The sequence below is a fragment of the Pollachius pollachius genome (assembly GCF_949987615.1).
Source record: "Pollachius pollachius genome assembly, chromosome: 4".
NCBI classification, from domain to species: Eukaryota; Metazoa; Chordata; class Actinopteri; order Gadiformes; family Gadidae; genus Pollachius; species Pollachius pollachius.
Window position 1 is genome coordinate 26152664 of NC_136937.1, and position 23601 is coordinate 26176264.

Genomic DNA, 23601 nt, shown 5'->3' on the forward strand with positions numbered 1-23601 from the left:
TCTTCACGTGGGGTCTTCCATTCTGATCGCCGACTTGCTTGATTGGAACCTGCATAACAACTTTATCTTTATATTCCATTTTTAACCTTTTTATAGTTGACTGGTTGACATTTTGCTACTTGGTTAATCTTCATCGGTTTAATATTTGTGTTAATATTTTCCAATATTGACACATGTTCAAACGCCTTAAGGGTTTTTTCCTATTCGAGTTTGGAACTATATAAACCTATTACATAAACAGTCAATCTTTCATAAACAGATGCATGTGTCCTTATCTGGCCCCTGGGATACAAATATGTTTCAGCCTGGGATAGACCGTTGTGCTAATCCACGTAAGCCAATCATAGGGACGTCCATGCGGGAGCAGCCAATAGCGATCTTGCCTTCATTGCCTTAACCCAATCAGGTTATTCTGCTGTGTATGTGGCATGTGGCGGTCTATGGTCGGTGTAGGGATGTAACGGTTACCGGTGTAAGGGTAAACCCCGATAAAAATGTTGTAGTGTGCTTAAATCCATCCCAGTGCTTCATCCGAGTCTCCTGAAGTTGCCGCGCAGGCGCATTGTGTAGCCTACAACATAATGGTTTTAGGTTTCGATTCAGTTGGAATCATGGCGGAAGGAGGAGACGACAGCACTCAAGATATCCACCAGCCTTCTAATAGGGATGTGCATTTCTGGCAAAAATACTATTCAATATTCGCTGAGAAGTATTCAAATAATATTCTAAAATCAGTCAATCAAGAACCCCCCATGCACGCACGCACACACGCACCTTGGATACACGCACATATAATGACACAGGGAGAGGCTTTTATGATTTGCATGAAATAAATCTGTTTATTTCCCCAACTGCGCCATCAACAGTCAACATCACAATTATTTCAGCGTGGGCTTAAGCAGATAGGCCTACATGCGCGGAAAACAGATCGCTATTTATTTATTTATTTTACTGAACACAGCCTGCATGACGGTGAACTACACACATCAAACAAAATAACCTCACACAGTGTGTCTTTTTACAATTTATTTGTAACTGGCATTCGTCGTGTTGATCAGCAGAGCAATAGTCCACCAAAGATGTTGACGTCTTTTAGCAACCGAGGACGCTGGAGTTGATAAGTTACCGGACTACTTGCGGAGTGATACGATAGGAAAAAAAATCAACTTTCCCTGACAGCGGTGATTTATCAAAAAATTATTCACCACCGGAAGTTGTGAAGGCCCATGCAAGTGAACGCCGCGTTCTACAGCATTAAGAAGAGCTGTGTAATAAATAATGATAGTCACATTCATTATTCGATATTATACGTGACTCCGACTATTCGACGATCGTTGCCCATCCCTACCTTCTAAGAGGACTTAGTCTGAAGTATGGGCATATTTTGGGTATTTAAAAATGCCGCGATAATACCGAAAACCGGGATCATTTTGGTCTCAATATCCGTGAGGTTAAATTTTCATACCGTTTCATCCCTAGGTCGGTGTTTGAGTGTGTGATGTATATATACAGTCTGGCATCGCAAGCGAACATGTGGTGGCTTCCAAAGGGAAACAGAAAAAACGGATATTGATATTAGTGTTTGACCAGTGTCCCGCGGAACAAGTCAAGAGGAAAGCAAAGAAGACCGACCCAGCGGTGAAGGTGAATTGTTTCTCAAAGCTTTTCTTCAGGTAAGTCAAAAAAGATTGAAATGGAAACGCACCATATAACCATGTCATATTGCAAGTGTTGATCTTGCCTGTTAAGTTGTGAGAAGGTAGATTGTAGTATTTAGGGGTTTTAACATACAGGACCTAAATAGACCATAGACATATATAATGGACTTGGACTACTTGGACCCAGGCCCGCCGCTCCCTATACGCAGAGTACGCAGAGTGCGTAGGGCACCAAGTACCTGGGGGGGAACCAAAAATTATGGTTTGTAAAAAAAATAAAAAAATAAATAATAATTATTACATTATTGAATTAAAAAAATATATAAATTAGTTATGAAGAGGCCCACCGTTGTTTTTTCTTAATTGCATAACCTATCACTCAATTTCGGCAATTATATGTTTTTACCTAATATACAAAAAGAGGCTCCTACTGACGTGATTAAAACAGATTAACGATAGCATCATTTGCAGGTGTCAGGTCACTTTACGGCTCCACAGTAAACATCACAAAGCGGACCAGTAGATTTTCTCTGAACTAGCTCATTGATGATTTTTTGATGATTTTTCAAAATGAAACGTTGGTTAATACCGAGCAAAGAAAAGACAGAGAGGCCAGCGGAGGAGGCAGAGAGGCCAGTGGAGGAGGCAGAGAAGCTAGCGGATAGGGCAGAGAGGTCAGCGGAGGAGGCAGAGAAGCCAGCGGAGGAGGCAGAGAAGCTAGCGGAGAGGGCAGAGAAGCTAGCGGAGAGGGCAGAGAGGTCAGCGTAGGAGGCAGAGAAGCCAGCGGAGAGGGTAGCAGAGGAGAGCGGAGAATCGCCTTGGCCATCGACCTCAGGCGCGGGAAGAGGTGCCCCCCATAAGCAGTCGGATCAGCCTTCCTCCAAGTGTCGCAAGTATCGAGAGGAATATTTACAGTATGGATTCACATGTGTCGTTGTCAACGAAATACAACATCCCCAATGTGTAGTGTGTACAGAGGTGCTTGCACATGAGAGCCTAAAGCCCATTAAAATGCTCAGACACAGGAAAACTAAGCACCCCTCTCTTCCCGCTAAACCGCTAGATTTTTTCCGCAGAAAGGAAAAAGAGTTGCAAGGCCAAAAGAAAATCCTTATTAACCAAACAACAATCCCAACCAAAGCTCAAAGGGCTTCATATGAGGTGGCATATATAATTGCACAGGCAAAAAAGCCACACACAATCGGGGAAACACTAATAAAACCAGCTCCACTCTCTGCAATGAACTGGGGTCGCAGCATGAGGGCCTGCTGTTCCACACAGAAGTCAGATGGCTTTCGCGGGGAAATGTTCTCAGCCGCCTGTTTGAGCTGCGGGACGAGGTGCGCTTATTTCTGATGGAGCATGGGTCCCAGCTTGCTGATTACCTGACTGACCCTCTCACCCAAATACCTCACAGATCTCCTCCACCCCTACACTCAGTCACGCCCCCTGCAATCCTCTGACAAGGACCTGCTGGCCATCCCCCGCACCAGATTAAGGACCTTTGGGGACAGGGCATTCTCTGCCAATGCTCCCACACTGTGGGACAGCCTACCACTCCACATCTGCTCTTTAATAATCGCAATATTAATCGTTTGAAAGATAATCGTTTGGGACAGCTCTAATTGGTAGGGTTAAGGCCTGGGGGGAATTTCAGCTCAAAATTTTACAAGCGAGCCACTTGCTGAGGCGCCATGAGATGGAGCATTTGTTTAGGCTTTGTGAGTCACTTCCTGTAGGGCTACTCATTTACATTTAGGGCATTTAGCAGATGCTTTTTTCCAAAGTGATTTACAATAGGAACGTTTGTCAGAAGAAAGAGAAATAACAATATAATATCGCTGTTGGTATGGTAAGAATGCTCATAGAACAAGTGCCAAGCACTTACATTCACTTACTCATTCATTTCATTTCCTGCTATTCTAAATTAATTCAAAAAGTGGGTGAACATTGATTTTCTTTGTACAATAAAGTAATAGTGCATCATATAACATTGCTCCGTTTTTTTCTTTTTACCTTTGGGTTAGGGTTAGGGTTCTCCAAGATCTCAATAGCTACGTCTAGATTTGGTGTCAACATACGATTCTAAGACGTTCATTTTGCTTATGGCCTTCCATAGGAAAGGTCAACACGACAGCTATTAGTCATCCAGGCTAATGACTTATGAATAGTTATTCCACAAATGAGGGCAAGATTTTTTTGTGATAATGTTATTTTTCAATATTGACATGTTCACACGCCTTTAGGTGTTTTTCCGATTCGATTTTGGATCTATTTAAACCTATTACATTAATAGCCAAACTTTCATAAACAGATGCATGTTTCCTTATCTGGCCCCTTGGATACAAATATGTTTCAGCCTGGGATAGACCGTTGTGCTGATTCACGTAAGCCAATAAAAGGGACGTCCATGTGGAGAAGCCAATAGCGATATTGCCCTCATTGCTTTAACCCAATCAGGTTACTTCTGGTGTGTACGTGACATGCACCGGTCTGTGGTCGGTGTTTGAGTGTGTGATGTATATATACCGTCTGGCATCCCGAGCAAACTTGCGGTGGCTCCAAAGGGAAACAGAAAAAACGTATATTGATATTAGTGGCTGACGTCCCGATTGAGTTACCACCATGAAACAAGTCAAGAGGAAAGCAGAGAAGACCAACCCAGCGGTGACGGCGAATTGGTTCTCAAAGCTTTTCTTCAGGTAAGTCAAAAAAGATTTAAATGGAAACCGAGCATATAACCACTTCATATTGTTGCAAAGTGTTGATGGTTGATGAAGTGTGAGAAAGTAGATTTTAGTATTTAGGGGTGTAAACATACAGGACCTAAATAGACCATAGATATATATACAAGCATTGGATTACTTAAACCATAGACATACAGGACTTAGGACCATCACCAATTTTGACAAAGGTTGTGGAAGTCAGATATGACACAGATTCAACCGATTTTTTTTATCTCCGCCTGATTATTAATTAATTGGGTCTCTAACTTATTAGACCACACAATGTTAAAGGTAACATCAGCACAACATATGCTAACACCAGTTCTGACGAGTTTCTGCTTCTACACAGAGTGGTCAACACAACACCACATAAAGTTGTATGGGTCTGAGATAATTTGTTCTCATTTTAAACAAGTCTTCATTTTGGGCATTTAGCAACTACGCTTTCAGCAAAGTGACTGCACGGGGATATTGGCCCATAAATTAGAACGTATAATCATTGTTAGAAACACGAAAGACAATTCCAACCCCAAAAAAATAAGCACGGAGTAAAAAGTGTTAAGTATTTTAAAACTGCACATGCACAGCAAAAGCGTTCTTTTTCACGTTATGTGATCTCCAAAAAGGCAAAAACTGAGGTAGAAAACAAGAACTAAAATAACCGCAAGCGGTGATTAACGGGTTCCAAGCAAAATTAAAAGTCAAGAAAACACTAATGGAAGATATATAAATATGACAAATAATTATGAAGGAAAGATGTTGATGAAGATGTTCCACTTAATGCAATACTGTGCCTCGGCTTTCAGGTGAGCTGCAAAGCAATGGCCGAATGTCAAGATCAGCTTGTTCATAATGCTATAACCAATTCGAACTCTCAACCTAAGGATCACCTGTACAAGTCATTATCCCATTGAGCCACTGATAAACCTGAACTGCACCCTCATTCACATGGTCAAAATGTCTTTTCATAAGCATACAACATCCAGAAACCTCAAAGCACACATTTCTTAAGTGAATTAAGGGCTTTCTTAAAATCATATACCTGAAAAATCTTTGAAATTCTGCGGAAATTAAACCTTTGTAGTCAAGAACACTAACGGATGAAATATAAATATGACAGTTAATTATGAAGGAGAAATGGTTGAAGAAGAAGTTCCCCTATTACCATACTGTGTCAGATTCTTGGAAACGAATGAGTCGGAATATTGAATTCCTGATGAATTTCAGGTACTGTTCAATGTTGTTTCTTAAATGAGTGGCAACGACCGAATGTCATGTTCAGCTTGTTCATAATACTCTAATCAGGATTCGAAATCTCAACCTAAGGATCACCAGTACAGAGCATTATCCTGTTGAGCCACTGACATTCCTGAACTGCATGATGCCTCATTCACAAGGTCAAAATGTCTTTTGATAAGCACACAACATCAAGAAAACTCCAAGCACACATTTCCCAAGATAATTATGGGCTTTCTTAAAGGTCCCATGACATGCCACCAGGTGTGGGCTGATTAGCAGTTACAGGCCGTTTTGGAAATCTGTCCCTTATGACATCACAGGTGGGCGTGTCCACCTAGATGTGTGCTGGATAGATCAGCCTGCCAGCCTACCCAGTGGACTGTAGCAAACGTTGCTCATCTATCCGTCACACATCTAGGTGGACACGCCCACCTGTGATGTCATAAGGGACAGATTTGCAAAACGGCTTGTAACGGCTAATCAGCCCACACCTGGTGGCATGTCATGGGACCTTTAAAAGAGCACAGATCTGAAAATTTGCACTGTTAATGGTATCCACCTAATAATATCCGTATGGTAGTTATACAATAAGAAAATAGTCATATAGTCAAAATGGGTTGAGACTGTTGACGTTTGGCTTTTCTATGAAATTGTGGGAAAAGTAAACATTTGTAGAGCAGAAGACCAGGGTGAAAAGGATGCATCTGATTTTAGAGATTAATATGATTAAAGAATTTTGAGTCCAGGTCAATCTGGTAAGGAGAAATAAGGCTAGTTCATATATTTTTTTAAATAGTGGCACCTTTGGGTGCAGTACCACAATTTGGGTTTATGGGTAGTGGGGGGTATTGGTATCCAACTATTAATAGTTGTGTTTTTTTTATACAATAACAAAATGGTCTTATAAGAAAAATGGGCTAACTGCTCCAACTTTATTGGCCAATATTTCTCAAATGAAACTAAATAAAACAAATTCTGTTTGATGATTTTTGTGAGGCTTGCTCTAAAGATTTTATGTGGCGATTTTGGTGAATTTTTGATTATTTTTGTAGCCTGTGAATATTTTTATCAGGTTTAGATTTAATTGGGAATTGTGGGAAAAGTAAGGGTTTTATAGATGCATCTGATTCTAGAGATTAATATTCTGAAAGAGTCCAGGTCAATCTGGTGAGGAGAAATAAGCCTAATTCATGATTTTTTACAATAGCCCCACCTTTGGGTGCAGCACCACAAATAGTTTCAGAGTTTTTGACTTACGGTATAGGGTGCAGTATGACGTTTACAGAATTTGAGGGGAAAAAAAATGTTACAGAAATAGGGGACTAAGCAGCTTCGCAGCTCGGACCCCTACCAAGAACAAACTTCACAGTTTGCAACCAAAAAATATGTTTTACCTTTGTTGTTTGGGTCATCAAATGTGTGTATGATCACATAAAACCACCTTAAACGGATAATCCAGTGTCTGGGTTTACACCCCTGAAAAGGGGTAGAAATAATCACGAGATTTATACAGTGACGTTTCCTCAATGGTTATTTTAGTTCAACATTTAAAAAATACACAGACCTACAGGAAATGTGTAGTTTTGCAGAGAGGACAACCCCCTTACAAAAGCATACACTGTAGTTCACTGAAACATATTACACACTCAATTCCTCAAATATTACCGGTGAAAGTAGCTTAACACCAGCAAGCTCTCAAAACCTTCACAAAAATCTCACAAAAAGCGCATGAAACACCTATGTATAGATATGCTAAATATAGGACAAAATGTATACACGGGACTTCACAGTTGATAACAACATGGCAGCTGCACGCGGAACGGCTACGAGCTGTCCTGTAACTGCGTGGGACATCGCTCACACTCACACGTTACTATACTCCACAATGTGACTCTCAAACTATCCCGCAAACACTCTTGACATGTTATCAAATTATTACAGTCCAGCTTACTCTGTTTAATATCGACAACATACCTAAAAAGGGAGAGAAGGGCGGAAACAAAAGCAATCGATCTCAGGCTACCAGATTAAAAGGCTGCCGATCACAGATTAACAATTACACAAGAATAAAGTCACCAATAAACAAATGTTTTAGTGTTTTAACCCTTTTCAAACATGTGATCGATTTAAACTTTGACGCAATTGTATTTCTTTTCAATTTGTTTGAACTGTTAGTCGTATAATATTTTTAACCTTTTTAAACATCCTCGCAGACCATGAACTTATTTAACTTTTTTACCTACTAGGCAATTGGTGTATTATCTTTCCCCTAACCATGGTGTTTATAATCAATGTTTCGTAGCCTAGAGAGGGTTTCAGAGGAAATGGGAAAATTGCCTTCAATCAGAAAACATGTTCTTTAGCGCTATCTAATGGCCGTCAGGTGCAATTGCTATTGTTTGGCTTGTCATTCAATTACATTTACCCTGAAGTATCAATAGGGGGTTCAAGTGCGAAGAATTAGGTTCTTAAGATATTTACCTGTTTATATCAAGTTTATATTGTCAACATTGCATTGTATTATTTTAATGTTAATTTAAAGAAACAATTGCATCTCTACTGCTTAGTGCTCCTGCAGCGGTGGCTGAAGACCAGAGTGCCAAAGTATGTGTTGAGACAATGAGAAAAGTAGTTCCCTTGGTTCGACAATACTCAATTAATATTTGTTAGAGTTTCTAACTAGGAAGGTGAGACACTATCAAGATAAAAAAAAATCTTTGAATCTGGGAGTGCCATCTGACTTCAACAACTTTTGTCAAAATGTTGATATTTATGTTGTCTGAATAGATCATGTTATAACATATCGTCCATCAACGTCTTACCTTGACTAAATGTTTGGTGGTGCGTAGCCAATAGTCTACTATGATTTTATTCTCTGTAAACTCTCTTCTGTCACCAGCTGGATGAACCCCTTGTTTCGTATCGGTTACAAACGGTCCCTTGAAGGAGAGGACTTGTACAACTTGCTGCCGGAATACCGCTCAAAAACACTGGGGGAGACCTTGCAAAGGTGCGTATGTGTGTATGTGTGTGTAAAACTTAAATAACACTTTATAATTTACTACTGATATTATTTTTATATTTAGCTCCATACAAACATGTTAAAAATAAAAATAAAAGTCTTAACATTTGAAGAAAGCCTATAGCTTTTTTGCTAAGAATAGCAGTTTCTAAATGGTTGGTTATTCTAGCTGGGTGGAGGGATCTCATTCCTGGCACAGATGAATGAAGCCCATTTAACCCCCTTTAACAGATACTGGGATGAAGAGTGCCTGAAGACATCCAAAGACCTGAAAGAACCAAGTTTATCCAAAGCCATCATCTTTTGCCACTGGAAATTATATGCAGTGCTCGGCATCTTCACATTCATTGAGGTAATTTACGCATTGCAGGCCGACTCATTACTTACGTAATCCTATTTTTTCAAACAAAGAGTTGGCTTGTTGTTTTATTTCACCCTGAGAAAAGTTTATTTTTCATTGATGCTGTCAAGTCTATTAGTCATAAAAAGTTCCTTATAGTAATAGTAATAAAAACAATGTATTGGGCTGAGAGTTCAAAGAATGAAAGTTATCCCCATGGTTACGACCTACGGCAACTTCTTGTTACTTTTTTGCATGACCACACACCAAAGCGTTATACTATAGCTGTCCGGAAAGCCAAACCATCTCTTGGACGCGAACATCAAAATCAACTGCTGTCCAGAACGATCTCCACGGATCCACACATCTGCACAAAGCTTGACGTTATACTAGTGTCCGAGAAGCTTAACCCTCTCTTAGACACTGGCCAGACAGATCTCTATATGCCCACACACCTCGCCGCCTGTGACCCATGGTCGGCACTTGGACGTCATGAAAAGAACGCAAATTGCGTTCGAAGCAGGGTGGAACACTCACAAACTGTTCGGCGGAGACAGGAAAAAATATAGAATTTTACTATTTTTCTCTGTAAGTTACAGTCTTACTTCAGTTACAGTGATAAAAAGGCATAATTACTTTGTTGTCTGTTTTCATTGATGGCATTCCTTCTACAGATGACTAGTAATGAAACCTAAACATTCTTCTGGTGTTTTTATTTCCTCCTAAATGCATATGTACCTTTACCTTAACCTAATGCCTCCACATAATCAATTGGCATACACTGAGAACCGGCGGATTTGCGTTGAATGGAAAGCGTCTGCTGAATGTAACTTAATGGATCGTCTGAACGTAACCACTCTCTGCTCTCAGGAGGCGACCAAGATTGTCCAGCCGGTGCTGCTGGGGTACCTGTTGCGCTACTTTGAGACTTACGACCCCAACGACTATCATGGTTTACAACTAGCATTCTGCTACGCCCTTGGCATGTCCCTATGCTCCCTTCTGCTGGCGGTGATGCATCACCTCTACTTTCATTATCAGAAGTTGGGCATGAAGATACGGGTTGCTCTGTGTCACATGATCTACAAGAAGGTGAGCCTATTGGACGGGGCTGGGGGGGAGTGGGTGTGGCTTGAATCAGGGTGTATTTTACCTCCAGTTGTCTAGGAATTCTGGGAGTGAGCTAAAGCTGCAGGTGACTTGAGCGTAGGCGAGCAGTTACGCAAGATGAATTATTTATTCAAGATAAGAAGTACTTATAAAGATTGAGAGATGGAGATTCTTGGAGCTTTTGAAGTTCATGTCCTGGAACCACTGTGAACAGGGAAGGAAACAGAGATTTAAAATTTTTTATGGGTCACGGTCGTGGCTGGGTTATTTATTCATGGTGAGACCCCTGAGTGTCTTAAGTTTTAATGTTGTTCTTCCCTCCTTCCAGGCCTTATGTCTCAGCAACTCAGCCAGAGGGAAAACTACCGCAGGTCAGATCGTCAACCTCCTATCTAACGACGTTGGAAAGTTTGACGATGTATGTGACATCTCCACCGAACAGGATGGTTAGGCCGAGACGTTTGCCCAAAGTTGCTGAATGCAGTCCATTTTACCGACAAATTAACGTAGCATTCACAGCTCATTCAGTCCAGGGAAAGGCTCTCACTTAACCCGGAAAACATCAGTCATGACAGTAACATTCATCTACTGGTAGACTGCAGCCATCGCGGGATCGAACCCAGTACCGTTCGGCTTGGGTTTTGAGATGAATGCCAACGCCCCGCCAGTAGACTACCCTCTGTGTCTTTCACACTTGGGAAACACACCCAGATATCTCTCCTCTAGGTGTCAGCGTGTTATTCGTAATGGTGCGGCCATTACCTAGCAGCCTGCCAACAACACTGTCCCACTTATTCACGTCCCGGTTTGCATTATAATTAGTGAGCTTGGCAACTAGTGTGGAATATTTTGGTGGCCTCTGTTCCTTGTTCTTTGACATGAATCTACTCAATTCCCTGTGAAGTCTCTTTACTAAAAGTGTAGTTGCTATATGGCCAAAATAAGTAAGCCTCTTAAAGACTACACCCACTGATGATTGCATTTGATCTCCAATTTTAGTTAGAAAAATGTCTGAAGCCTTTTAAAGATGGGGGCCAGAAAACTGCATGTTCAAAAGTGTTTATTCACTCATTTGTTGACCTACTCTTTTGTCCGACGGGTTCATCATAGACCCTGAAAAAAAATTCCTAACCTATGATATCATCTATGATCTTTCTTCTCCCTCACTCACTATTTAGCGGTCCTCTCCATCAAAACAAGAATGCTGCTCCTAATTTGTTTCTTCCTTTCCTCTCCAGCTTCCTATTATGCTGCAAGCCCTGTGGGTGGGGCCTACCCAGGTAGCGGTGGTGGTCGCCCTACTGTGGGTAGAAATCGGGCCCTCGTGTTTGGCTGGCATACTAGTCCCTATAATTCTGATGCCCCTTCAAACCCTGTTTGGGAGCCTGTTCTCCATGTTCAGGTATCTTGTATGCCCTTCACCCATCGACATCATGCAATGCATTCAAATGTGCAGCAGGGTTTCAGATGCTATTAAATCAAATACTTTGTCAAGTGTCGTAAATTAAATTATTTTTCATCATTAATCATAGAGCACCTTTCAGAGGGCAATTATCCAACTGAAATCCCCTCCCGCCAGACTAAGCCACTCCCCTAAACATAACTCACTAGCTTCAGCATTTTGGGCTGAATCAAATGATTGGATGACTTATTACAGGCCTGTCACAGCCACATGTAAAGGCTTTTTCTTTCTGTTTTTTAACAACGATGACCCAAAGTATGCTTGCAAAATAAATAGCCTATCCTATCTTCAGCTTTTATGACATAGATTTTAGGGTGTTACATCTGCATACGCATTACATTAAGTATTTTACCTATGATGCATTGCAGGAACAGGATGGCAGTGCTCACCGACAGCAGGATTCACACCATAAACGAAGTCGTGTCCAGCATGCGCATCATCAAGATGTATGCCTGGGAGAAGCCCTTTGCGTGTCTGGTTTCACGGTTCAGAGGGTAAGGAGGGGTTTAAAGGAGACATATTATGGCGTTTTCACAACAAGTAAACATAGTATTTGAGTTCCAGAAAACATGTTTTTGAAGCTGTTTGCTGGATATAGCTTTTAGGAAAAAGAAAAGAAAAAAAAAATCTCACCTACCGATATTCCCCTCTGTTTTAGTCCCTTGAGAATGCGCTGTGTCTGGTGTCTGTAGCTTTAATGCAAATGAGCTGCTGCCCATTGACCAATGAGCTGTCAGATTGAACCACAGCATGGAGGAGAAGGGATTGTTGCAGTTTGCGGACTCCTGGAGCTCTATATCTATATAATATAATATAGTAATAATAATATTGAAAATGGGTATTTATATAATATTATATCTAATTTCACAGCCAAAAGCTATGTGCGCCTCGGATGATATTATGAATCACAAAGACTGCGTCTGACGTCGCTGGCACTTCCACAACAAGTAAAGACTCTTGTGGGGGATATCTCGGACATAGATGAGAAGAATTGGTGAAAAGGAACTTTGGCCTTGACTCTCTGAAGTCCATGAACCACGACATGGAGGAGAAAGAGACTGTACTCCGGGAGCTGAGCTGCCAGACTTCCGCCGAGCTCCCCGCGCCGGAGCTGCAAGACTGCCGCTGAAGCCTCAGCGGCACCACCGGAGTTGCCGGACTGCTGCCGTCGAAGCCGTTCGGCCGCCGGCAGCTCCGGCGGTGTACTCCGGGAGCTGAACTGCCGCCGAAGCTTTCCGGCTGCTCCGACGGGTGTCCTCCGGGAGCTGAAAAGTCCGTTGGGGTGAGCTCGGCGGCAGTCCGGCAGAGAAGGGGATTGTACTCCCGGAGCTGAGCTGCCGCCGAGTTCCCCCCGCCGGAGCTGCTCGTCCACTGTTCCACAAATGCTATGCTCTGATAGGAGGGGAGTGGGGAAGTGGGAGGTAATATTCAACTGTTTCGGAGGGGGCGCCGAAACTGAATCACTCGTTTGGTAACTGTACGCGGGGTACTTTCAGAAATGCATATCTCACTCGAAAAATCATGTACAGACTTTTTTCAAAGTCTGTACGCCAGTGGGAGGACCAGAGACCCAAAACAACAGCCCAAATCCCAGGAAAAGTTGTTTTCATAATACGTCCCCTTTAAACAATTTAAATGGCCCCAAATCTTACCCCCAGGGGTGAATTTGTCCACTTGTGGTGTGTGTATGTGTATGTGTGTGAACTCCACCCAGATGCATGATGGGTAGACCTACACTGTACCAACTCTAGGACTGTACAAACTCTAGTAAGCTAGAGCCTCATCATACATTTAGCCCAACATATAAAACGTGATGTAAAAACGTGATGCTGTCTCTAAACCCCCCTGTCCCGCCATAGGGAGGAGATCAACAACGTGATGAAGAGCTCCATGCTGCAAGCCCTAAACCTAGCCTCCTTCTTCTCGGCCAGCAAGGTCATCATCTTCATCACCTTCGCCATCTACGTGCAGCTGGGCAACACCATCAAAGCCAGTAGCATCTTCGTTACTGTGTCGCTGTACAGTAACACAGCCACTACTGTCAACCTCTTCTTTCCCAGGGCCATCGAGCTTCTCTTTGAGAGTTATGTGAGCGTGCAACGGATCCAGGTGAGGGGGAGCACCCGTATTTCCCCCCCCCAGGTATGAGGTTGATTGGCCATTAGGAGCCTGACGAGTTTAAACACCTCTGGAAGATTTCTTGGGGTGCTTCAAGCATGCTCACATGTAATCTATGATTCTGCCTACATTTTGCCTAACCTCAATGTATTTTCCTATAGTTTTGCCCTCTAATATATCATCCTCCTGTTTGGCTTTTGGGTGCAGGTAGGGAATCGTTGAATTATACGTTGGGATGTGTCATACTCTTTAGACAAGGACTTTTAGTGAGTTTTCCATGTGTTGCTGAGACATGTGCATAATGTACGTCACCTTACTCACATTTTTTTAATTTTATTTTGATGTATTATGATTATTATTACTGTTAAAGGTCCCATGGCATGCTACTTTATGGATGCTTTTATATAGTGTATTTAGTGGGCCCCTAAAGGTACGGCCACAGTGAAAGCATTACGCGCATAAGATTACGTGCGTAACACGCCTAACCTGACGCTTGATCATTGTGTGTCACAAAAATGGTTCAACGCGCTGTGGCAATCCGTTTCCCCGATAGTCAGATACCCGGCAGGAATCACACAGAAATCAAGGGTTAAAGCCGCAGTCTGTATCCTCGTGCTAGGGTCTCCGGGAGCCTCTAGATCGCCGGCGTGGTGCGGAATCCCTCCGTGTTGCTTCGCCGTTCGCCCGGCCTGGTGCCTACTCCCTCCAATGTCGCTCGCTCTGTGGGGCGGACTCCCCCCGTGTCACTCTCCATGTGGTGCGGACTCTCTCCGTGGCACTCGCCGTTCGCCCGGTCTGGTGCTTACTCCCTCCGTGTCACTCTCCATGTGGTGCGGACTCGTGCCCCTTTTAAGTCCGGCTTCTGGTCCTTTCCCTTCCTCCGGCCAGGTGTCCCCGATTGCGCTGATTGGGGGGAGAGACGTGGTGCTCTCTGTCGCCGGCTGGAGGTTGGCGACGGTAAACCAGGTCTACTGCGTGCTGCGGGTTCAGCAGCGGGATGCCACACTCCTCCACCGCTTGCTCAGGCCCCTGGTCGTCGGTGAACCCGCTCAGGCAGGCATCCCGGCGTGACAGGGCGTCGGCGTTCCTGGCTCCGGCCATCCACTTCAGGGGGGCGTGGTTGGTGACCAGGATGACCTCCCTCCCTAGGAGATAATACCTGATGTTTCGGAGGGCCCGGAACCACCGCGTCACTCGTGCGTTGGTGTCCCTGGCTCCGGCCATCCGTTTCAGGGGGGCGTGGTCGGTGACCAGGATGACCTCCCTCCGCCCTCCACCGGCTCTGGGCTTGATAGCCACACTCGTGGTCCACTGTGATTCGCTGCAGCGGCTTGGCGGTCGACGCCTTCTTGGAGCCGGGGTCCTTGGTCACCTCCTCCATCAGGTCGTCGTCGTCATCGTCGTCGGGGGGGACCCGGTGGTCGTCCGAGCTCTTGTCGGGATCTGGAAGCTTCCCAGGTTTACCTGTCTCCGGGAGGTCGTCCCCATCCACGTCCAGCGTGATGGCGGCTTCATTGGGGATCGACCCGGGCAGGTGGTCGTCCTCAGCGCCTACGCAGCTAGATGCGCTCGCCCAGCGGAGGTGTCTTGCTTGCCCTGAAGGGGCTTATTTTCGATAATGACCGGCGACGTTCTATACATTATCCCGCTTATTACACGGCTACTTGCCAAAACGAAATAATAACTTCACATGGTGTGTCTTTTTACAATTTATTCATTACCAGCATTCGTAGTGTTGCTTAGCAGAGAAATAGTCTGCCAAAGACGTTGACGTCGCTTAGCGACCGAAGACACTGGGGTTGACAAGTTACCGTACTGTTACCCATGCAAGTGAACGGAGCGTTCCACGGCATTGAGAAGACCCGTGTAATAAAGGCCTATAATATTTCTGTTTATCGCATAGATTTCTCCTCAGATTAGGCATATAAAGCAATGATTAAAAAAAAAAACACAAACTCTCGATCAAAGGCCCGGCCCGAGGATAGTGGTGGGAAACATCGGCCCCACCCGGCCTGCGGGTCGGCTCAGGCGTTCAAGGCGTGTCGAAAGTTCAATTTTTTGAACTATGCGCGTTGGTGCGTTGGGCGCATTATTTAGGTGCGTAAAACGTGTCTAACGTGCCTAACGCACTGCTTTAGCGCGTGTAACGCATATATAGCCTAAACCAATGGTTCCCTATGCAAAAATGCCGATTTTCAACTCCTCTAATGTGCGTAACGCGTTCAGTGTGGCCGTACCTTAATACAGTACTTAAAGACGTTCAAGAAATTCAGCCTTGGTGCAGAATTACAGCCACTACGAACCAGACCCACAATGAGCTTTCCACAAACGTACCGTTTTTTAGAGGCAGGTCAAGGTGGAGGGTGGGGGTGTGGCCCTGAGCAGCTTGCGGCCAAGGTACCATGCGCTAGTGTTTAGTGGATGTATCGCGATTGCTCAGATTCATAATATCATCCGGAGGCACACAAAGCTTTTGGCCATGTTCTGTAAATATTCTAGAACACTCCGGGTGCTCTGGCGGGAGTCCTGGAGCTCTATATCTAAATAATATAATATAATATATAGATATCTATATAATATCATATATATTATCACGGCCAAAAGCTTCGTGCGCCACCGTATGATATTATGAATGTCAAACGACTGCGTCGGGTTCTCTGACATCTCTGGTTCTTCCACTTCCACGTCAATCTGAAGTACAGACTGAGCGGCGACACGGAGGAGAAAGGGATCGTTGCCGTTTGCAGACTGCTGCTGCATCCACAAAGAGACTTGTAGCGGGGGTTATCTCGGCTCCACCGCCGACATGAGGAGAAAGGGATTGTTGCCCGCGATTTTAGTCCGGAATTGTCTCCAGCCGGAGCCCCGATGCCGGAGCACCACCGCCCGGGGGCACCACCGCCCCGGAGCACCACCGCTGCGGGGCTCCTCCGCCGCCTGGCAGCGGGGCACAGGCGGGAGCCAATCCAGGGCAAGAATCCCTTTTTCCTCCATGTCGCTCTTCAATCTGGACTTCAGGGAGTCAAAGCCAAAGTTCCTTTCCCCCAATTCCTTCTCAACCATGGCCGAGATAACCCCACTACGAGTCTCGTTGTGGAACCACCAGAGATGTAAGAGAACCCGATGCAATATAGTCCTTTCACCATATGGGAGCTTTACTTTAGCTTATGCGTGTTATCAGCAGAACGGTTATCCAAATAACAAACAAGTGTGCAACACTTCTGCGTTACAGTGTGCATATATTCACACACACACATGTGGCGCTCACACGGTCGTAGCTCATTGTCTCATTGGTTGGCCAAATTTCCTGGGTGGGCAAGGCAGAGAAATGGGAGGTAACTTGGCCCCTTATGACGACATATTCTAAATCGGAGCGTCTGAGCATTTATTTTCCAAAGGCGGAGCAGGATAGCTAGTGCTCGTTTTAGACCTAACGTCATTTCTAGCCACTGGGGGACCATAGGCAGGCTAAGGGAACTCAAATTAATGTTAGAAAACCTCATGAAGTGAAATTTTCATGCCATTGGACCTTTAATATTACTATTTAATTGTCTGTTTGTCTGTTTTCTTTTTGGTAGAATTTCCTAATGCTGGAGGAATTGCCCAAGTGCAGCGATGTGGTCTGCCAGGCAAAGAATGCCTCTGTAATCATCAAGGACCTCATCTGCTACTGGGACAAGGTCAGCAAAACGTCTTGTTCCCTGGTGTTGTTCTGGAGGGAAAGGTTAAAGATGCTGTAGGTAAGATTCCAGTCTGTAAAGAGAGCGAGGGAGCAGAAGAGGGCATGCATTTAAAACCAAACTGCCAAAACGTACCCTCCCTCGCTACGTTTCCCCATCTTCTCAAAGGTGGAACATTTTTGTGCAGTTTTGCATTTCAAACTCATCTGATGGACTGGCAAGATTGGTTCCACGCTCCAAGCAGGGAACAGATGCCCTGATTGGTCAGAAATTAGCCGGGAGCGTTCCAAATCAAAGTGGTCTCAGAAAGAGGCAAGTGTCAACAATTAATACATTTTGAGAACCAGTTTGTCACATGTTTACTCAGAATGAATAGACTTTTTAATGTTTGCGACGATTGCCATGAAAGGGTTCCCATGTGTCCTGGAAAACCTTGACTTTAAAAGGAACCTTTCCAGTCATGGAAAACATGGATAAGGTCCAAATTCATCAAATCTCTGGAGAAGGCAAGAACTTGCATGGAAATTGGCAAGTTCCACCACACATATCTGGCGGTCATAATCATAACCTAAACCCAAAAGCACCCTGTTCATCTGTTTGTGTGTGGCCGCAATGATGGCAAGGGGTGGATCCTGTCTAGCATTTGGCAGTGTACCAATTTCAACATCATCCATTTTGCACATGCATTAAACAATGCTGACTCATAATGTTAACAACGGTTCATTTTAACATGAGTGTATTTAAAATGATACTTTGGTTTGATGGGTGTATTACTGGGGTACGGTATTGCATTTAGTCATGATAGTTTCAGCATTGTGCCTCCAAACCTTCAACACCTCTCCTCCCCTTATTCCCTCCCCTCTTTCTTTACTATCTTCTCTGACTGTTTGTTTATTAGTCTATCATGTTACTAATTTGTTGAGGAATGGCTGCTACTAACAGTTTGGTTGATGAAACATGAACCTCTGATAGCACAGACCGGTTATGGAAAATGTCCTGGAAAGTTTGTAATGTTTTTTCGAAGACTAATATGTAACTAATATATACTGTTCTCCTATCCCAACACACCCTCACAAAACCCTGGCTCCAGTATTAATTACTCACTACTTATTACTTATTTATTACTCATAGAGCGTAATCATCTAGTTATGCTAATTTACTCGTCCGTATTCTAAGACAAGTCATTTAGGAGCATGAGGGGGGTTAGTCATCCTGCTCAGGACGTCATGGATAAACCAGTACCTTTGGGTCAGGAGGACCAGTCCTGTCCCACATGTCTGGTTGTTTGGTGCATTGACAAAATGAACATCAAATGTTATCAGGGATCTTTTGCGCATTGCGCCCCGGGAGTGAATCCAATCACTAAATGATGAAATAAAGGTGCTGACAAGTGTGTGTGTGTGTGTGTGTGTGTGTGTGTGTGTGTGTGTGTGTGTGTGTGTGTGTGTGTGTGTGTGTGTGTGTGTGTGTGTGTGTGTGTGTGTGTGTGTGTGTGTGTGTGTGTGTGCGTGTGTGTGTGTGTGTGTTAACTCCCCGATGTAGAACCAAGGCACACCCTCCCTCCAGAACGTCTCGTTGAATGTCGGGCCGAGGCAGCTGGTGGTGGTCATTGGACCTGTGGGCGCCGGAAAGGTCAGGGGTCATCCATACATTCAGCCATTTTTGGAATTTTCAGAAATTTTAAATTTGTCCTTTTATCCTTAAGAATTTATGAATTTTTGCTTTTTTAATTAGGTGCTGCATGCAGCGCTACACTATTGTTCTTCTGAGGGTTTCTTATTCTTACCAATAGTTTGTCACTCAACCCCTCGTTCATTTCTTTAGCTAGAGATTTCATTGAAATTTCAAACTGTTTAGCCTTCATTGGGTTCGAATGCTCATACTTTTCTAACAAAAACACTTACTAGTTTTTGAAATATTCTACTTTGAAAATGTTAAACTTTTTAATGGAAGTCAATAGGACTTCCATTATTCTTTGACACTTACACTACTTCAGACTTCGCAACTCTGTCAAATATATATATTTTTCAACCAATAACCACAATTTTTTCTTGATTTACTGGCGCTTAAATGATTCATTGATTGGAAATATGCTTGTTGAGCCTTGTCGTTTATGTGTGTCGCCCCCAGTTTATATTACAATGGTTACCTAATGGAGACTCGCGTATTTATTGACACAATAGTATCATCTTTTATACAGTTTTCCACCTTGCGTATGAACTCACATACTTGAAGGGAAAGAAACTTGGACATTGGACATCCACGCGTTTGTCAACTTCTACTCATCCTGATAATATATAATGTTTACAAATGCAAAAGGACCCCACCTAGTGGTAAGGGTGCATTACTATCTGCCTGACAGAATTAACAAATATCAAACAAATATTTAGGGGAATTCGGAACACTGATTTTCTATGGTTTGAGGCTTGATTGGCTATAGGCATAGGCCTTATAGTCAGACACCCTCAAAGGAATAAAAAAATATATAAAAAATATATATTATTGGGTCGCCAAACCCTAATCTCGCCTAGAGCAAGATAAGGATAACCCTCTGTTCAAATATTTGCACTTGATTTAAGCTATTCAACATATCTTTATTTTTTAAATTGTGTCACTTCACTACAAACATCTTTTCAACCTCACTTTACACTATAGCACCCTCTGCATTTTATGCAGGAAAGGCATTTTCTAGTCATTGTTCTTTCATGATTAAGGAATTTTTAATTTGTCCTCCTCAATCCCAAAGCCTTAGGAACAGGGTCTTAAAATGAACTCCTGCTATTGGCTGGTAGATCTGACCAAATGGCAGTTCATACAAACCAGAGTTAGGTATTAGAACCATTGCTTGTTAGGTATATTGTTCCACTGTGGCATGCGGAGGACAACATTGAAGAAGTACAATTTGTACCTGCTTAAAAATGCTATAACTAAAGTCGTCAAGTTCAACCATTCCAACTGAAACAACACCTGTACCTGTCGTCCCCCCCCCCCCCCCCCTTCCCTCAGTCCTCCCTGCTGAGTGCCATCCTGGGGGAGCTGCCCCTTGACAAGGGGGTGCTCAAGGTGAAGGGTCAGCTGACCTACGCCTGCCAGCAGCCCTGGGTGTTCCCCGGGACCATCCGCGGCAACATCCTGTTCGGCAAAGAGCTAGACCCCGCCAAGTACGAGAAGGTGCTGTGGGCCTGCGCCCTCAAGAGGGTGAGTGGTCCGGCCTGCACCCTGACAACCTGGCTCAGTGTCTGGGACCTGTTGACAACCCCTCAAGGACATTTAGATTCTAATAATTTCAAGACTTATTATCATGTACACACAGTGATATGATGATGATTGTATTGATGCTCATCCCTACGGCCTAAAGATACTTCACAATCTGTATGGTCTCATGCAAAGGGGCAAGCAGTATCCAAACTGCCATGTGTGCCCAAACCAGGTTTTGTTCAGGATTACCCAGCCTAGGTAATCCCCAATCCTAACACTGCATAATTGTCCATGTATAGTGTGGCACTTTTTTTGGTAATTACCAGGATGTAAATAAATATTAAACAAATAATGTGCCAGTAGCAGGCTTTTTCCTGGCTCAAAATGAGGCTTATCCGGCAACTTACTGCCGCCTTCAACTCGTATATTTACATTACATATATATTTGTATATAGGAAGGTAAACTTGATTGAATATTTATGATCATGGATCAGGATATCCTTGATCCATGAATCCAGACCTCATGCCTCACCCAATGTCATCTCCTGGATGAGGTTCAGTCAGCTCTTTCTGCAGTCCATCTTCTACATCACTGCCCCATCCAGCACCTCATCCTACTTCTCTTACACTTCATCATGCTGCTCAGTCCTGATTGGCTGGCTAGTAATACAAACACTGGATTGCACTACAGCAGTCACCACCTTTTCTGCATGAAATACATATTTCTAGCTTCCCAAAATAGTCCTAAATGAGGCATACCAAACACATAAACATCGCAAACAACACTATAGCATTGCCAGTGTTTCCCACAGGAGTCTATGGTGGGTGGACCTGGGACCCTCTATGGGTGTCCTCTGGCATTCTGCCTTGGAAGAAAATTATGTACATTTCAAAGTGAAGTTTTCCCTCTGCATGTCAAAGTACTGTTAGGCAGTCCTGTAAGAAGGCCTGAGGTATCAGTGTGTTAGGCTTTACGTGGGTTTCAGCTGGACTCCTTACGTCCTGATACGTCGTACAGCCGTGTAAAGAAGTGTGTGTTTGTGTTTTGAAGTTCTTTTCCACTTGCTCCAGGACATGGAGCTGCTGCCAGACGGGGACCTGACTCTGATCGGGGACCGGGGAGCCACACTCAGTGGGGGGCAGAAGGCTCGTGTCAACCTGGCCAGGTGAGTCTGATGCTCACTTCACCTGAACCCTGGAGAGGTGAACCCAGGGGGCGGAGCTTAAAGGACGATACCATCCTGGCTGTTCAAACCACTGTAACCGTCTCCCCTGGCCTCACTAAAACATTTGTTACCAATAGGGATGAAACGGTAACTGGTTTTAACAATAAACTTCATGGAAATTCCTAAAGGTCATCATTACCATGTCAAATTGAATTAACATTAAACCCTTGACAATAATTGGTTTACCGTTTCACCTAATAAAATGAAAAAACTGCATTGCCATAGAAAGTGTTGACTGCTATAGTACTGTAGTACCGCAGGTTTTACTGCTTATAGTACTGTAGAACCACAGGGTGGACTGATATAGTACTGTAGTACCACAGTATCTGTTTCTGCATCACTTCACTTATATAGTATGGTATAGTATGTATTGTGTGTGTGTGTGTGCTTTCTCAGAGCTGTGTACCTGGATGCTGACATCTATCTCCTTGACGACCCTCTCAGTGCCGTGGACGCCGAGGTCGGAAGGCACATGTTTGAAAAGTAACCACTGACACTATTATTTGTAATAATTCAATATAAAATAAGAATCCTTCACTTGCTGTCAGACGATAGGTTTGTTGCTGGGATTGGGGTGGGAGAAGGAAGACCTGGATAGGAACTCAAGCAAATCCAATCCCGCAGTACCAAGGCTTTAGTAACCAAATGGACATGTTCGTTGTCCTTAATCTGGCAGCAAATCTCTGCCTCAACAACCTTTGGATAAACATCAAAGATCCTGACAAATACTGTGTATTACTGCAAGGTACCCATTCTGCACTAGCCTTGTTCTACCAGTATATCTTGCAAGGTCGTTTTGCGCCTTAACAGACATTTCTGTTTGCCTGTGTGTCCTCTCCAGGTGTATCTGCGGTATTCTGAAGCACAAGCCCAGGATCCTGGTTACCCATCAGCTGCAGTACCTGAAAGCCGCCGACCAGATCCTGGTTCTTAAGGAGGTCTGTACATGCCCCTCATCCTCCATCGAATCACAGAGCAGTCTACATGTCATGTTCGCTCATGCATGGCAAAACCAGACCTATCACATACTGCGGTTAAAGGAGAAATCTGGTGTAAAATAGATCTGGGATATGTTTGGTATGATAACGAGTTGAAATGTTCGTTTAGGAGCAAAAAAGCACATATAGAAGCATTCTTAAGTTGGCTGTTTTTAGCAGATTCTACCAAAACGCTATAAACTTGGCGAACACAGAGCTTGTGTCATCCTCAACAACAAGTAAGCTCTGTGTTCGCCAATCAACTTATTGAGTCTTCAAGACAAGATGGCGTCGACGGGTGAACTACTGATGGCATATAAAATGTCCTTTTTAATAAACAATCTGTACACTTACAAAGTTATTTATGCCTCATTTTATATGTTAAGACCCTTATTATACTACTAAAGAAGTGTCGGGCTACTTCTAGCCTTGTTAGTGGTTTAAAATAGCCAATTAGTTTTTACCATGAGACATGCCCCTATCGTTCCAAGTTTATAGTGTTTTGGTAGAATCATCTAAAAACAGCCAACTTAAAGTTCCCATGGCATGAAAATCACACTTTATGAGGTTTTCTAACATAAATATGAGTTCCCCTAGCCTGCCTATGGTCCCCCAGTGGCTAAAACTTGCGTTCGGTGTAAAACAAGCACTAGGTGTTCTGCTCACCTTTGTAAAAACGGAGGCTCTAGCGCACTGATTTGGAATGTGGTCCCATATGTCGTCATAAATGATCTAAGCTGCTCCCCTTTCTCTGCCTTGCCCAGAGAATTTGGCCCGCCAATGAGACACGACCGTGCGAGCGCCACATGTGTGTGATTGTGTGTGATTGTGTTTGCTGTTGGTGT

The 23601-nt window shown here is 43.7% G+C and overlaps 2 protein-coding genes across 2 annotated transcripts in view; both read left to right on the top strand.

Annotated features, from left to right (window-relative positions):
• Positions 1-23601, top strand: part of LOC307074718 (tripartite motif-containing protein 16-like) — a 298259-nt gene that overhangs the window by 165142 nt on the left and 109516 nt on the right.
• LOC307075082 (ATP-binding cassette sub-family C member 4-like) overlaps positions 4284-23601 on the top strand; it is a gene marked incomplete at its 5' end in the record, with an annotated part of 32988 nt that continues 13670 nt past the window's right edge. Inside the window, 14 exons of the mRNA XM_079735588.1 lie at positions 4284-4360; positions 8523-8633; positions 8877-8997; positions 9856-10077; positions 10424-10513; positions 11334-11497; positions 11926-12051; positions 13417-13666; positions 17254-17355; positions 18898-18987; positions 20362-20553; positions 21625-21719; positions 22176-22262; positions 22621-22717. Coding sequence (XP_079591714.1) covers positions 4284-4360; positions 8523-8633; positions 8877-8997; positions 9856-10077; positions 10424-10513; positions 11334-11497; positions 11926-12051; positions 13417-13666; positions 17254-17355; positions 18898-18987; positions 20362-20553; positions 21625-21719; positions 22176-22262; positions 22621-22717 — 1824 coding nt within the window. The remainder of the gene's footprint in view (positions 4361-8522; positions 8634-8876; positions 8998-9855; positions 10078-10423; positions 10514-11333; positions 11498-11925; positions 12052-13416; positions 13667-17253; positions 17356-18897; positions 18988-20361; positions 20554-21624; positions 21720-22175; positions 22263-22620; positions 22718-23601) is intronic.